At 38.8% G+C, this 16,329-nt stretch overlaps 1 protein-coding gene across 3 annotated transcripts in view; it reads left to right on the forward strand.

Annotated features, from left to right (window-relative positions):
- Positions 1 to 16,329, forward strand: part of Dcdc2 (doublecortin domain containing 2) — a 175,810-nt gene that overhangs the window by 42,847 nt on the left and 116,634 nt on the right. For all 3 annotated transcript variants that reach the window (XM_005403372.2, XM_005403375.2, XM_005403373.2), the window contains exons 4-5: positions 12,584 to 12,660; positions 12,770 to 12,901. In XM_005403372.2, coding sequence (XP_005403429.1) covers positions 12,584 to 12,660; positions 12,770 to 12,901 — 209 coding nt within the window. The remainder of the gene's footprint in view (positions 1 to 12,583; positions 12,661 to 12,769; positions 12,902 to 16,329) is intronic.

Consider the following 16,329-nt stretch of genomic DNA (forward strand, 5'->3'; position numbering starts at 1 on the left):
TTCCTTCTTTGCTTCCTTCCTTCCTTCCTTCCTTCCTTCCTTCCTTCCTTCCTTCCTTCCTTCCTTCCTTCCTTCTTTCCTTCCTTCTTTCCTTCCTTCCTTCCCTCTTTCCTTCCTTCCTCTTTCTTTTTCTTCTTTTTTTTTTTTGTGATACTTTGGATTGAACCCAGGAACTTTGCACTGAGCTGCACTCCCAGCCCATTTTCTATTTCTTATTTTGAAACAGGGTATCACTGTCAAAGTTACCTGGGTTAGGCTTGAATTTATAATCCTCCTACCTCAGCTTCTCAGAGTGCTGGGATTGACTATAGGCATTCACCACCATGCCCAGCTAAAAATTTTAATTTTTATCCCATTGTATTTATACACACATTTTCTTGATAATATCACATAAAGAACAGATGGGATGTAGCTGAAGGGAAAGAAACTTTAGTGGACTTGGAAGATATTAGGACCATTGCATAAGACTGGTTTAGATATACCAGTATATATAAAGATTTGCATGCATCCAGGTACACAGAATTCAAGAGAAATCTTATTTAAATGAGCACAAACACACGTCTATTGTTTCTGCCTTGAGCAGCACTACCAGGCTGCCTGGCACAGCTGGAGGAGCCCCGGACCAGCACCAGGAGTGCGTCTGTGTGACCACGTCTTTGCCTACTCTGTGATCTTTTTTTTTTGGTTTTTCTCCGGTACCGGGAACCGAACTCATGACCTTGCGCTTGCCAGGCAGGCGCTTTGCCACTGAGCTAAATCCCCAGCCCCCCTACTCTGTGATCTTGAGGGACAGGGACACTCATCTTTTCCCATTTACACAATTGGAATAATGCTACCTCCTAAGGTTATTTTGAGGAACAAATGTGAGTATAAATGGTGTTTTAGAAATTTTATAATTTTAGTTGTAAACTTATTTGAAAGTCACTACCTTCTAAAGATATTGTGGAAAGTGGAAGTAACATAGGAAAAGTATTTGACTCAGGTCTGAGAATGACACATACTCAAAAATTCATCTTAATTATGGTTTAATTGAAGTGTTTGCTGAGTGAATGTGGCTTGCATATCTAAAAGACCATGAAAAGGTCTTTGAGTTATGGACCGGGCTGTTTACTAAGAAAATAAAAGAGATGTAGCCCATGTCAGTATTGATGACATAAAGGGAATGTTATAATTATGAAAAACATTGCATGAGAGATGCAGAGGGGATGATATGGAGTTTTTGAGGGGAGAAACTGCATCCAGCTGAGTGAAAGTAAGGAGGAGAATAGTGGGAAATGGGATAGATCATGGTAGGTGGCGTTGATTCAGATGTTTGTCTGTTTGTTTTTGGTTTTCTGGAGGCAGGGTCTTATTATGCAGTTCAGGCTGGCCCTGAACTCACTACGTAGTCCAGGCTGGTCCTGATCTCACAATCTCAGCCTCAGCCTCCCAAGTGCTGGGATTACAGCTATGGGTTCGTTCAGATGTGATGGCCCACATCCAAGGCCGTGAATGTCACTTGGATGCAGTAGAAGCTGTTGAAGGTATCTGAATGCAAAGTCACCTGTGTGTTTGGGTCTGGGCTTCTGGAAGACTAACTCAGAGATAGGTGACCAGAGAGGAGGGACATTAGAGACCAGAGTACTGATTGGACTGTGCTGGGTGAGCTCAGGGGAGGATGTGTGAGGATGTGAGCCTGGGCCTTGGAGTGTGCAGAGGAGGGGGGAGCCTGGCTCTTATTCACTGCCTACATGTGGGGTGACCACTTTAAGAAAAAGTACAAGTCATCTAATGCTGAATAATGCAAACAAGAGTTTCTTGTATTATAGTGACTTCTGGATTAATGAATGTTTGGGTATAGATTTTTACAGATCTTTATTTTAATAAAACAGACTCTTGTTGTGTGTCAGAAGAAAGATCTAGACAGAGAAAGAGATTTGATTGTCACTGGCAGAATGATGTTGGTAATAAATAACACTGGGTTTGATAATTTTTTTTGAGGTACTGGGGACTAAACCCAGGGTTTTTGCACAGAGCCACATCCCCAGCCCATGGTTATTATTTGTTTAAATCTTGAGACAATGTCTTGCTAAATCACTAAATTGCACATGCTAGGTCTGAATTTTGATCCTCCTGTGGCAACCTCCTAGAGCGCTGGCATTATAGGCATGCGCCACAATGCCCAGCAGGTTTGGTAACTGTGACCAGGCAAGTGTTCAGGTTAAAGAGAGGAGAGCAGGGTGGAATCCTGGGGAAAATGCCAACATTGAAGTGTGGGTGGAGGGGGAGTAGTTGCTAGCAAAGGGACAAGCACAGACACAGAGCCAGGGTAGAGTTTTAGCTGTACATTTCCCTTTAGCTTTTTTTCTTTACTGAGTTTGAAGATCACATATCAAAAATACCTGCAAACTACTGTTCCAGATTAATAGTATTTTATTTTCTGGAAGTTAATTTTTCAGGTCAAAAGGAGCACAATACTAGAAAAATTTAATATGTCAGAATTTTTGTGGGATGTAATCTGAAATATCCAAGCTGAAAAAACCTTTTAATATACATCTACTATATACTAAATTAGCCCAAAAATAGGAATTATTTATGTCTTATAATTTGTATTGATCCAAACATCTGTATTTACCTGGTGACTGTTTGCCTATTATATCTTTTTCCGTACTTTCAGTTTATTGATGACCTTGTATTTAAAGTATCTCCTGTAAACAGCATATAGTTGGATCTTGTTTCTTTATCTTACCTGATCATTTATGTCTTTAATTGGAATTTTCAGTTCGTTTACATTTGGTGAATTACAAGCATATTTGGATTTGAGTCTCTTAAATTATTTGTTTCCATTTGTTCCATCTAATACTTATTTTTTGTTACTTTTTTCCTTACTTCTTTAGGTTCATTAAACATTTCAAATATTATTTTATTTTATCTCTCCATTATCCTTTCAGTTATGTCTCTTTGGGATTTAAGTAGTTACTTTGGTGCTTACAATACACATCTTTAACTTATTTTAGTTTTCATTCAAATAATAACATTCTCCCAGTTCGTGAATCACTTTACAACATTATAAGTGAAACACTATCTTCACCATTCCTTTGTGTTCATATTAAATATTTTGCTTCTCTTGAATCATTCTTATTTTACTTTAAAATAATCTTTAAAATTCAAAACAATGCCTTTAAAATTATACTTTTCCAACAGCATCTCTCTTTCAGATGATGCAGATCTAGGCTGCTGTCTTGTCTTATTTACCTGTGATCTGAAGAACTTCCGTTACAAATTTTTGTAGTGTGGGTAGACTAACAATTCTCTTGATTTTTTGTCTGCCTCAGAATGTCTTTGTTTCAGTATACTAATGCTTTCAGACATTTCAGTGGTGAGATCAGGGTTTGCTCTCTCTCTGGCAAGGCTCAGGAGTTGATACTGGTTGTTGCCACCCGCACCTAGAGTGGCCCTTTCCATCACCCAAACCCAGAACTGTGCTAAACTAATCAGAGGGGTAATCACACATGCTTAGTCCATATTTATACACCCTATATCCAGCCACTCTCAGAAGCCCCAGCTATGAGTGCATGAGGCTTTGGGGGAGCACCTAGATACAAGCTATGACATTGTTATTAAAACTCTTTGGAACAATCTGTGCTTTGGATGTATCTGGTATATGGACTCCTAGACACACTGTTTTCTATTCTGGTGTGTTTAAAATTTTTGATTCTTCTCATTCACCAAAAATTGTGAAAATTGATTCCATGTTTTGTGAAAGACTTTGTTCTCTTCTTTGATGATGTGTGCTATATTTGTCAAGTTGTTAGAAAGTTTGCACAATTATCCTTTTTTCTTAAATACATACAATAAGAAAAATAGAGTCAAAACTTTTGTGTAAGTTGGTCTATATTTTGCAAATAATTAACTTCAGTACATTTATTTCTCTAAATGCCCAACTAAGTCTATCATATGGATGGCCTTACAAATCTGGTATTATTTTGAAACTTAATGAAAACTGGTCTTTTAAATGGAACAATCAGTTTATATGAGAGCTCAGGGGTCATTAGATGTGTTGGATGGAGTGTGAACAATATCACATCCCTGTTCCCTAGACTGGGTTTGGTTTCCTTGGCCCAGGGTCTTAAGAGGTGGAGAGTACTGATATTTGAGGCTGGTGGATTCTCCAACGCATGTAGGTGAGCAGCCCCAGGGAGTGATATTGCTACTTCATGAATTAGTTCATTGAACATCCCTTTGGGCTAGTGCAGCAGGGTGATTTCTACTTTTACAGATCATGAAATTAGGTGTGAGATATTGAGTTGTAAAAGTTTTTCCAATCTATTTTGGAAATCAAAATGTCAGCCTTTAAACCTGTTACTCAGTCTATCAATTTAGATCCTTTTATTCTCTCTGTATATATGTATTTATGTATATATTTAAACAAATGATTTTAGTTTCATTCATCTTTTTTAAATAAACAAATTCATGCAGGTTTTAACTTGAATGTTGATGTAGTCCTACTGAGTGACCTGCGGAACTATAAAGTTGACTTCAATTACTTACTTAGACTTATTAAGTTCTTGTAAACTATTTTTTAGATGTGACTTTCTGTGCCATAAGCACAATGTAAATGAGAAACCTGGGACAAAGTGACATAGTGGAAAGAGCATGTGATTTCTACCTGAAGACTTCACAGGAGCCCTGGCATCCTTTGTTCCAGTAGGGTAAACATGGCTGAATTATTTTCACTATTTTTTTTTTTAGCACCAAGAATCAAACTCAGACCCTTGCAATTTCCAGGTAGGCACTGTGCTGCTGAGCTACATCCCCTGCCCAATTGCACTATTTTTGACTTTGGAAATACTTCCAAAAAAATTTAAGTCAGTCCATCCATCCATCCATCCATCCATCCATCCATCCATTCATCCTTCACTTGGGATAAAAATGAGGGTTCTGTCAGCCTCCTCAGCCTTTCTTTAGAACAGTGCCTCTCCCTGCTGCACTGGGCTAGCCTCCTTCTCAGTATCTCACTGTACGGAGTTTCCCAGGAAGTGTGGAGCCCAGCACAGAGCGAGGCCAAGGTCACCTCAGCACATCTTGCTTTTCCTTGGCAGCGACCCTCACCATCTGACAACACCAGCTAGGAACAGCAACTATGCTGGCTCCAAAATGAAAGTTGGAGTTTTACACTGGTGCCTTTTTATTTTCTTCATTGAGACATCATATTTGTACAACTGTGGGGCACATTATGGTAATTCTGTACATGTATACCTTGTGTGCTGATCAAGTCAGGTTAGAGGCATTTCTATCTCTCAAACATTAACCATCTTTGGGATTTAAGTAGTTACTTTGGTCTTAAATCCAAAGTGTGCTGGGAATTTCCTACTCTTCTAGTCCTTGTGAAACACATCATGGGTGGTTGTGACCATAGTTACCCTCCTGTAGCACAGTAAAAGCAGAACTAGCTCCTTTGCAGCTGCCTTTTGGTGCCTCATCCTCTTCCCCTTCCCAGCCTCCAATGACTGCTCTTCCGTTCTTCCATGAGACTGACTTGTTAACTGCCACAGATCAGTGGATTATTCCTTTTTATTTGATTTGGCTTCATAGCTGCAAATTACAAAAGTAACCCTGTTCAGCCTGCTCACCAGATCCTTGTCCCTGGCTCCACCAGGCTAAGTGGAAATACTTCAAATCCACATCTAGGCATTCATTTCTTGGTAGCTAGGTGTGTTGACATTTAACAGTATTCTCATATTTGAAATAGCATTTAGCATATGGGCCCCCGAGAAAAGTGATAAACATTTTAAAATTTCATTTCTTATAATGGTTTCTATGATCTAAGGCCATTATATTTCTAGACTGGCACAAAACAGCCAGCACCTTATCCCTGATCAGGCTTCTGGAGAAGCTCCCCTGATAGGCAGTAGATTTGATTTAATATTTTAAAATTAAAATGCAACAAGTTATCGTTTAAAATTCCAATTAGAAAAATGCAATCTAAATGAGAACCATTTTTCTTTCAAAAGTACTAATTGCTTTATGTGGTGATCTTGAGTTTTTTTTTTTTACAACTTAGATATGTCATTCAGATTTTTAAAGAGTCCTTATCTGAAAATAATAATTTAGTTATTTTAGTTATGGCTAAAATAATATATATTTAAGATTAACTTTCATGTCAAGCAATTAATCCTGAGAATTTGGGTAATCTTTTTTTCCATGCTGAATGGAAAAAATAATGATTAATCAAAATAGATGGTTTATCTTAAGCAACAACTTATGTACTTAGAATAAAGTTGCATAATTATTTTGACAGTAGTGCACATTCATTAATTTCTATATATTATGTTTATAGATATCTATGCTGTAAAGCATATTTTAGACAAGATATTTAACATTATCATTTGTTCATATAACTTACTTTTACCTTTCATTCAATAATTCAATGTAGTTTTACACAGGTAAGGCACACTTGTGAAAGGTAAGGACTGAGTGTGAAATATGTGAATAGTACCTTGCTAGGTAATACTGACCGTAACTGAAAACTAACAGTAGGGATAAGCAACTGAAAATCAAATAAATAAGATATATAATATGTCAGTGACAATAAGTGCTAAGGAAAAAATAAAATAAGGGGCAATGGAGGACTAGGGTCATGTGGGCAGCAGCTCTGAAGAGTTCGGGGAGGCAGTATAGCTGTGTTTAAGAGGTAGGGAGATTTTGAGAGGAAGGCACTGTTAGAGGCATTGAATCAGGAAGGCCGGTCTTGCCTGTGGGCAGACTCACAGATGAATTATGCTAAGCCTTAAGAATAAGTCAGTATGCTATTAGAGGGATTTGCTGTCATCCACGGGTAATATAAACCTTGACTCTGGCCTCACAATCGCATTCCTTGTATGTCAATTCCGTTTTCTTATTCTACAGAAATAAGAAACTAAGAAACTAAGCAAATCAAGAAGCCCGTCAGATAAATTTAAGATAAATTTGCAATAAAAATTATTATTTATTGCAATAATCTTGCATAAATTTCAAGCTAAAACATTATTTACTCTTTATTTTATCAAGTTTCCAATTTAGTAAGTTATTTTATAGGTAGACTTACCTATTTACCAAAGAAGTATTTGTGAGGAAATCCTTCACACATTATTTGCAATAGCAGAAGTTTAGAAACAATTGAAAGGACGACTTAGGTAGAGGTTAAATGGGTTGTGGTACATTCTTGGAATAGAATATAGGCAGCTGGTGTAAAGAATGAGGCAACTTGTACTTTGAATACCAGAATAAGATAATATCCATGATAAATTACTAAATAGGAAAGGAATATAAATAGGAAAGGAAGGAGTTTTTTTAGATTTGATAAACAAATTTGGTAAAGTACCAGGATTCAAAATCATACAAAAGTCAATAGATTTTTCAATTGAACTTACTGATCAAGAAGTCAGGAAAATAATTTCACTCACAATAGCTTAAAAAAGTCCTAGGAATTAATTTAACCAGAGAGGTCAAAGACTTCTATAGTGAAAATTACAGAACATTAAAGAAAGAAACTGAAGAAGATATGAGAGACCTCCCTTGTTAATGAATCCATAGAATTAACATTTTAAAATACCCATGTTACTGAAAGTGATCTACAGATTCAATGTAATCCCCATCAAAATCCCAAAAACATTTTTCGTAGAGCTAGCAAAAACAATCCTAAAATTTGTGTGCAAACACAGAATGAGACAAAGAAATCCTGAGCAAAAAGAGCAACCCTGGAGGGGCTGGGGATTTAGTTCAGTGGCAAAGCACCTGCCTTGCAAGCGCAAGGACATGAGTTTGATTCCTGGTACTGGAAGAAAAAAAAAAAAAAAAAAAAAGTAACCCTGGAGGTCTCACATTGACCAATTTCAAAATACACCATGAATCCATACTAACAAACAAAGCATGGCAGTGGAATAAAAATAGCTGTGTCTACCATAAAATTGACCAAACCCACAGAATTATAGCCAGATAATTTTGGACAAAAGGGCCAAAGATATAAGTTAAGAAAACCCCCACAGTCTCTGTAATAAATGGTGCTGGGAAGTGGGTATACATCTGTAGAAGACTGAAGTTAGAGCCCCTGTCTCAGTCACTTTCCTGTGGAGACGCAATACCTGACACCAGCATTTTAAGGGAGGAGAGGTGTATTTTGGCTCCTGCTTACAGTCCATGGTTGGCTGACTCCAAGGCAGAAACAAGATGGTAGAGGGCAAGGCAGAGAAAAGCTGCTCACACCATGGTGGTCAGGAAGCAGAGAATGAAGGAAGGAGCCAGAGAGGGAGGTATGTCTTGCCTCAGTGACCTTCTTCCGGCCAGGGCCCCTCTTCCAGCAACACAGTGGGCTGCGAACTCCCAGGTACACGATCCTCTGATCTGGACGCTGCCCCCATGGTCTAATCACCGTCCTCTAGCCCCACCTGTGAGGCTATGTGGCCTTTGGGGACATTGTTAGTCTTTAAACCACTACACACTCTGTATAAAATCAATTCAAAATGGGCCAAAGACCAGGGAATAATACGGGAAACTTAGAACTGCTAGAAGAAAAGATAATGAAGACAGTTGAAGTCACAGGCACAGGCAAAGTCAGGAATAGCACGGAAATAACAGCAAGAGTTGACCAATGACAAAGCATCAGATTAAAAGACTCCTACACAGTAAAGACAATGACAGAGTGGAGAGGCAACCTACACAGACTAAGAACAAATTTTTACCAGCTACTCTTCTGACAGAGGATTAATATCCAAAATATGTAAAACCTCCCCAAATGAATACCAAAACCCCCTAATCAATAATTGAGTAAGTGAACTGAAAACATGTCACAAAAGAAGTATAAATGGTCAGAAAGTATATGAAAAATGTTGAACAGTTCTAGCCATTAGGGAAATGCAAATCAAAACTATAGTGAGATTCCTTCTCTCTCCAGCCAGAATGGCTATCATTAAGAATACAAACAAACAAAACAATGCGAAGAAGATAAAGAAACCTTTTGTGCAGCTGGTGGGAATGTAAATCACTATGTAAATCAGTATGGATATTCCTTGAAAACAGAGCTACCATTTGATCTGGTGATACCATCCCTTGGTGTATACCTAAAGGAATTAAAGTCAGTATACTGATACTGTAGGGACACTTGCATACCTGTGTTTATTGCTGCACACTTCACAATAACTAAACTGTGGAAAATAGTCTAGGTGTCTATCAACAGATACATGGACAAAGAACATGTAGTCTGTGTATACGCAATGGATTGTTATTTATCAGTAAAGGAAACAAAATCTCATAACTTGTAGGGAAATGGATGGACCTGGAAAGAGTTATGTTAAGCAAAATTATCCACTCAGTCGAGTATAGTAAGTTGTCTCTCGTAAGTGGAATGGGGGGTGGGAGAGAGAAAGAGAGAAAAGAGAGAGGGAGAGAGGAGACAGAGACAGAAACAGAGGTGACATAAAAGTAGAAAAGTAGATGGGAGACTATGTAGGAAGAGGAAGTGGAAAAAGGAAAGACAAGAGGAACAATGGGAGGTAAAAATTGTCAAAGTACATACATACATGCATGGATATGCTAAGATGGAATCAGCTGTTCTGTATAAATAATACACACTAATTAAAATGATTTGAGAACAAAAGCCAACAAAAGTTTTACACCAGAAAAACAGCAAGATGCAGAAGAATGGGCATGGCAGACTACCTCATGTTTAAAAATGATAGGTATATAATATTTATATCATTAATATGTACAGTGGATTCACAGGCTGTCTCTGAATGAATACTGCTAACTCTTGTTGCATCTTGGTGGTTAGCAAACAGGAGAGAAAAGGACACTTCCTTTTTATTGAATGTCTCTTAGCTGTTTGAATCATGTTCAGGTTCATGTATTACCTGTTACATATTTATTACAAATAAATCAACATCACTTCAAATGTTAGTTTAAGGCCAAGAATCTGTGGGGCCTAAAGTGGGAAAAGTTATTATGGTTAAATTTTTAAAATTTTACTCTAAATCAGAATATCTTTTAATTAAATTTTAATAAATTTTTAGTGCAGTTAGCAGGCATTGCCCAGCCCTGTTTTAGGCATGGGAGAGTCATAGAACAATTATTTTTTTCTTACTCCTTTCAAAGAAAGGACTTATATTTTATAGAGGAAGGAGTCTCATAAAAAACGGTTTAAGGGTGCTTGTTCATCCCTAAAATAAAGAGCAAAGTGTTTAGCAAATAGAGGTTCATAGATGTGAGTTCACTAAAACTTCTGCCTCTTATGTGTGATTTTGGCAAATTAATTAAGCTCTAGTTTCTTGATATAAGCTAGGGCTATAGTAGTCCTTCTAATGCATTGTTTTGATGATTTGACAGATATGCCATGTAAACTACTGGAATATAGTGATACCTTGGTTGATATCAAATGGCTCCAAGCTCGAACTTTCCACTACTTGAACAGCAAAGTTAAAAAAAAAAAAATTTGGTGTTCATAACTTTGCTGGATAGCCAGACTGGAAATCTGACTTGAAAAACCTGTACAGGCCAAGAATGGGTCATGTATCGCATCTCTGGACTCGAAGGCATAACATTTCAGTATAAGCTCTGCTCTTTCCCGGACAACATAGAGTGCTTGTGTTAATGCGTTAAAACATTTGTCATTGTGCTTTTTCACTTTATTTGCATAAAATATCAACCATGGCTCCAAAGAGTTAGTGATACCATCTTTGTAAAATGTGTTGAAGTCCTAGAAAAATGAATTTATAAGTGCAATTTTTGGGCCTCAGAACCAATTATTTGGTTTTCCTTTATTTCTTATGGGAAAGATATGCTTCGTTCTTGAGCTTTTTGTTGTTTGAACAAGACTTTGGAACAAACTGAGCTCAGCAGCTGAGATGTCACTGTACAGTGATTGTCATGAAATAAAGTGCAATAAATGAGGGTGTTTTTGGTAATCAGTGCCCTTTGCTTATAAGTCTTCTTTGTTCAATCGTGAAGAAAAAACCCCTAACACCAAAAGGGCCATGGGCAGCCTGCTGGAGAGTGAGCGGTGGGAGTGCTGATAGCGGAGCTGGGCTGAGGGGAGTATATGGAATTCGGTTGAGAAATGGGGAAGTAGTTTAGGCAGAGATGCAAGATGAGCCAAGGGAAGGAGTGGGTGAAGAAACTGCGCCGGGAAAGGAGCGGGCAGGGCGGTTGGATGGGCATGGGTGACAGTAGCCAGGTCGCAGATGAGAACGGTGCTCAGTCCCGGGACTTCCTGAAGAGTGCACTTAGCAGCTGGCCTTCAGGGGTGCAGGTAGAACCAGAGAGAAGAAGACCCAAGAGAAGAGGGGGCAGGAGGAGGCACAATGTGAGCAGTGAAGAGGGAGACAGAGGAGATAGTTGAAAGGGTCAGGGAGAAGCTGAAGACCCCAGACAGCTGAGGGTCCTGGCATGAATGGAGCAAGGAGAGACAACAAGGAAGAAAATCAAGATGGGAGGCTTAGCCCTGCAGGGGGTCGGGGATCCTGCTTCTGACACAGGCAGAGAAGGGGAAGCGGTGCTGAGGTAAAAGTTGGGTTGTGGAAGAAAGCGAGTTGCGAAGGGCTTCATACTTGTTTTCCTGAGGCTTGAAATAAAATGGCCCATGGACAGTGTTGGTGTTTGGAATGGGCTTTTCGGGTTGAGCACGAGAGGAGGGATTTGGACCATTTGTCATAGGAAATGGAAAGAAATCATTGGGTCGGGAGGAGGAGAGAGCTGGCTGTACAGTGCCAGGGTCCAAGCCTATGCTAATGGTGAAGTCACTCACAGGGTGTGTGGCTCTCACAGCAGCAGGAGGGTGGCGAGACTCGCTCCACCCAGACGCAAGAGTCCAGGGAGCTGCAGACCTGGGCAGCGGAGCTGATGAGCAGGGGAGGAAGCAGAGTCTCTTCAAAGAATAGAGTGGGGGGCATGGGACCTGAAGGCAGGGGTGATGGAAACAGGAGAGGATGGAAGGCGAAACCTTGCATGTATGGCTGCAGGGAGGGCACATCAGAACCCTGTGTTATAGTTTGTTTTGGTTTTGTTGTCCTGTTTTTCTTTTGGTGTGGGAAAGAAACCTGTTTCAGGTTGTTTGCTTTATTTTTAAAACTTTTTAATGAGTAGTACATGTTTGCAGTGCATAATGATTACATTCATTGTGGGGAGTTGGTACACGTTTTATTGTTCTCTTCCAGAAAGCACTCTTGAAAAAGTTGCCTGAAAATTCTCATACTAGCCCATGGTTCCTTTGTGTTTGTGACTTTGACACAGGTCATAAGCAGTATGTCCAGGGTTTAAGGTAAATTGTTGTTTCCTCGAGAGCTTTGTTAAGGGAAGCTAATGCCGATAGAGGCTGAGTCTCCAGAGTGTTTATATAAATGGGGGAAAAGCTGGGTTTCCACAAAGGCCTGGCAGGTCTCTGCCAGGTCCCTGGAAACCTGAGAGAGAGAGAGATAAAAGATAGAGTGAGAGACAGAGACAGACAGAGACAGACAGAGAGAGAGAGGACGAAGTAGAAGACGGGGAGGAGAGGAGAAAGAAGAGGAGGGCGGCAGAGGAGAGAGGAGACTAATATAAGCTTAGAGTTTTATGTTCCTTTGCTTTGCTTTTAAAGGTAAAACCAGTATCACACAGCAGGATCAATGTGTCAGCGCGCTTTAGAAAACCGCTCCAGGAACCCTGCACAATCTTGTAAGTTGAAGCCCTTTCCATCGGCTTCGCGTTTTCCTTTTGTGTCAGAATTGGGGTTTTATAGGCATTATCTGTTTCAAATGGTTTGGCTTCTCCCCTCCCCCTCCAGCTTGATTGCGAACGGAGACCTCATAAGCCCCGCTTCCCGCCTCCTCATCCCCAGGAAGGCCTTGAGTCAGTGGGATCACGTACTACAAATGGTCACGGAAAAAATCACTCTCAGGAGTGGGGCTGTCCACAGGTAGGTAAGGCCCTCTCCAACAGGTGGAGGGGCTCAGGATTGCTGGATACTTTTCCGGCAGGCTCTGGAGATGCTCGTCCCTAGATTTGACTTTGAGTTCCATAGTTGGGCTCTGTTTGCCTCTGTTGCTTGATCTGCAGAATGGATAAGCAGCAGTTCTTGTGCTGTGGGGTTGTTTTAAGGAATGAGGGAGTCCGCGCGAAGAGCTTCAGCAGTCCTTGGTCCATCGAATCCCATCAGTGAGAATTATCACTTTTCACTCCTTTGGTTTTGAGCGCATGGGCAGGCATTGGCAATTTTTTTTGTGGTGAGGACTTTTTTGAGAAAACCAGTTTCTTGACTCTTAATTAACTCTTTTTGAGGAGATATTTATGATTATTTCATGATTTGAACTAGGTACCTAGAGTGAAAAAATATCAAATGCCAGAGGATGCTCATAGCTTTAAGGAATAGGCAGGTTAGAGAAGATAATCATCTAGACTTAGAGTATCGAGTTTTCCCTGGGCTGTAAAATTTAAGTAAACATTGAATGCAATCATGGTCTTTAAATTTTGAAGCCTATCAAATTATCCCTTGATGGAGGCTGGCGTAGTTGTTTTCTTTCAGATGGAGAATATACAACATACAAATAACATGTAATAATACAATATACAAATAGCATGCAATAATACATATCAAAAACATGCACTGCACACATGAATATTTGAAATCCAGTGAAGGAATTTTCCTATAGTTCTCTTCAATATTTATCTCCACCCCAGCCTCTAATACATTTAATCAATGGAACCTACTCTTATGTTCAAGTTCTCATATTTGCTGTCATGCACACATGATAATATACGTTCTCAAATGATTGTATGTTTTATCTTCCAGTTAGATGTCTGTACAGATTGATATATGCATATTTACATATATTAATATATATGTTTCACAGCCACTGAGATTTTAAATATAATTTTTTAATTGAAATACCTTAAATGTGGCAAAAATTCAAATGGGACAAAAAGTATAAATTAAAAGTGTTTCTCTCACTTCAACCCCCCTGTACTATTTTGCAACAGTCTAGAAATATTCTATGCATATGCAAGAATATTTGTACTGTATTTCTTATGGGTATAAATGTGAGCACATATGCATTTATATGTACAAATAAATACATAAATAGATGTACACACACCTCCCTTACCTTTTATTGAAACAACAAATCTTAGAGACTGTTCTTAGAGATAGATCACAAGTAGCTCTATTTTATTATTCATAATGATGGCAAAGTTTTCCATTCTGTGGGTGTGTCCTAATTTATTTCACCACATCCTCTAGATGGAAATTTTACATTGATTCCAATCTTTGGTATCACATGTACATATCTTCGAACATAAGAGAAGTTTGGTAGGTGACTTGAGTTTAGAGTTGAACCGTGTCATGTGGCAGATGCATTTTAAATTTTGATGAATATTGCCAAAGAATTTGTATTAATTTGTACTCTCCCCAAAAATTCATGAGAAGGCCTCTTCTCCATTCACTCTTATGGGTGCTATAAAAATAACAAAGCATTTTGTCTTTTCAGGGTTGAGTAAAAATGTTATTGTTTGATGTTTATTTGTTTGATACACAACATCTATCTGACACTTCTTGTGTGCCAGGAATTGTTCCAAGTGCTTTATATTTTTACTAACTCAGTGACCCTGTGAAGCAAGTAGCATTATTCAACTTTCATAGACATGAAATGTCTGGCAGAGTAGGAAAGTTACTGGCCCAGGTTTATGCAGACAGTGAGAAGAAGGGCTGGGATTCAAGCCTAGCAGGCAGTCTGGCTCTAGAATCTGTGCTCTTAATTACTAAGCCACTCCCTAAGTAAATCACAGGTGTATACATTCCATTATGCAAACTTTCACATCTTATTAGTTTGTGGTATTCTTTACATATTAGGGAAATTGGTCCTTTCTCATGTGAGTTTTAAATGTGTCTAGTTTGCATTTTTTATATTTCTTTATATATATATATTTTTTTTTTGCAGTACCTGGGATTGAACTCACGAGCTTGGGCTTGCCAGGCAGATGCTTATGCCACTGAGCTATATCCCCAGCCCTTTTTACATATAAACAGTTTGAACTTCGATGTAGTCAGATTTTCAATCTTTGTGATTACTAAGTTTACTATCTTGGATCTATCTGACTCTGAGATTATAGTGTTGTCTTTTGACACCTATATAAACGTAATCTCATCCAATAAATGATAAAGCACTCAAAGATATATATAAATAATATCATGCCTCAGTATACCTTCTCATGGCCAAATATATACATTTAGACATACAAATATATATATTTATTATATATATGCACTATGTACATACATGTGTATATACACATTTATATAAATACATTCACATGTAGAAATAAAATATATGCAAGTATAACATAGAAATGGAGCCATATGTCTCCTGAACACTTGAGAACTTAGAGAAACTTAATTCTTAATGTAAGGCCAGATGTGGGTAAGATTTCACTGATGCTTATTTGCGACAAACCTGCTTCTCTTTAACAGAACATTAAGGAGCCTTTCTATGTGTCAGCACATTTATGTACCAGTAGCATCCCATAAAAATTGGTTTGACTCCAAGTTTATGATTCTTGTGTTTTGTAGCAAAGGAAGAAAGCAGGCCAACCAGAACAATACACAAGAAAGTGAAATCATGCATGATGTATTACTTATTAAAAGAACAGGATTTCAAGATGATCATTAATATTCTTTATCTGGCACCCATAGAAAAAAATAGTCCAATCTTAGGTGGAGATTTTGAGTCCATGGCTATGTTGCCCTTTAATTTCGAGCTATAAAAGTTAACTACTGATTCAGATCTAAACAGTGTGAAGGAAAGTGAAAGAAGAATGTCTGGCTCCAGGCCAGTGGTTCTCAGCCAGGCGCACTTCTCCCCCAGGGACATTTGGCAGTGTCTAGAGCGGAGTTTGCTAGTCACAGCTGGGGATGAGAGTGGTTGCTACCTCCAGCCAGCAGAGCTGAGTGTGCTGCTTGGGGTCCTGCCACAGACAGGACAAACTCCTCCCTCGCCAACCAAGACCCTTGGGTCCAAAATGTGAACTGTGCCGTTGCTGCTGCTCAAAAACCCTGGTCTAGGGCAAGACGGAAGAAACAACAATTTGGGTTGTGTTGACATTTTAGACTTGTAGGGGCAAAAGTATCATGCTGTAAAGAAAGAGCCTCTATACTAAGGAAACAAATACATTTCAGTGCCCTTCCGGGCTGCATATGATATAGCCACTTGAATAATCACTGAACAAACAGACAACTCAGTGGTTTTTCTTTTTGTCTTTGCAAAAGTTAATAACCTTTAATATGTAATGTAAGAAGGCTGGGCATTTCTTTAATGATCATCTTGAAATCCTTCCAGCAATTAACTTGTGATA

This window comes from Chinchilla lanigera, unplaced genomic scaffold, assembly GCF_000276665.1.
Source record: "Chinchilla lanigera isolate Chin_1 unplaced genomic scaffold, ChiLan1.0 scaffold00082, whole genome shotgun sequence".
Taxonomy (NCBI): Eukaryota; Metazoa; Chordata; class Mammalia; order Rodentia; family Chinchillidae; genus Chinchilla; species Chinchilla lanigera.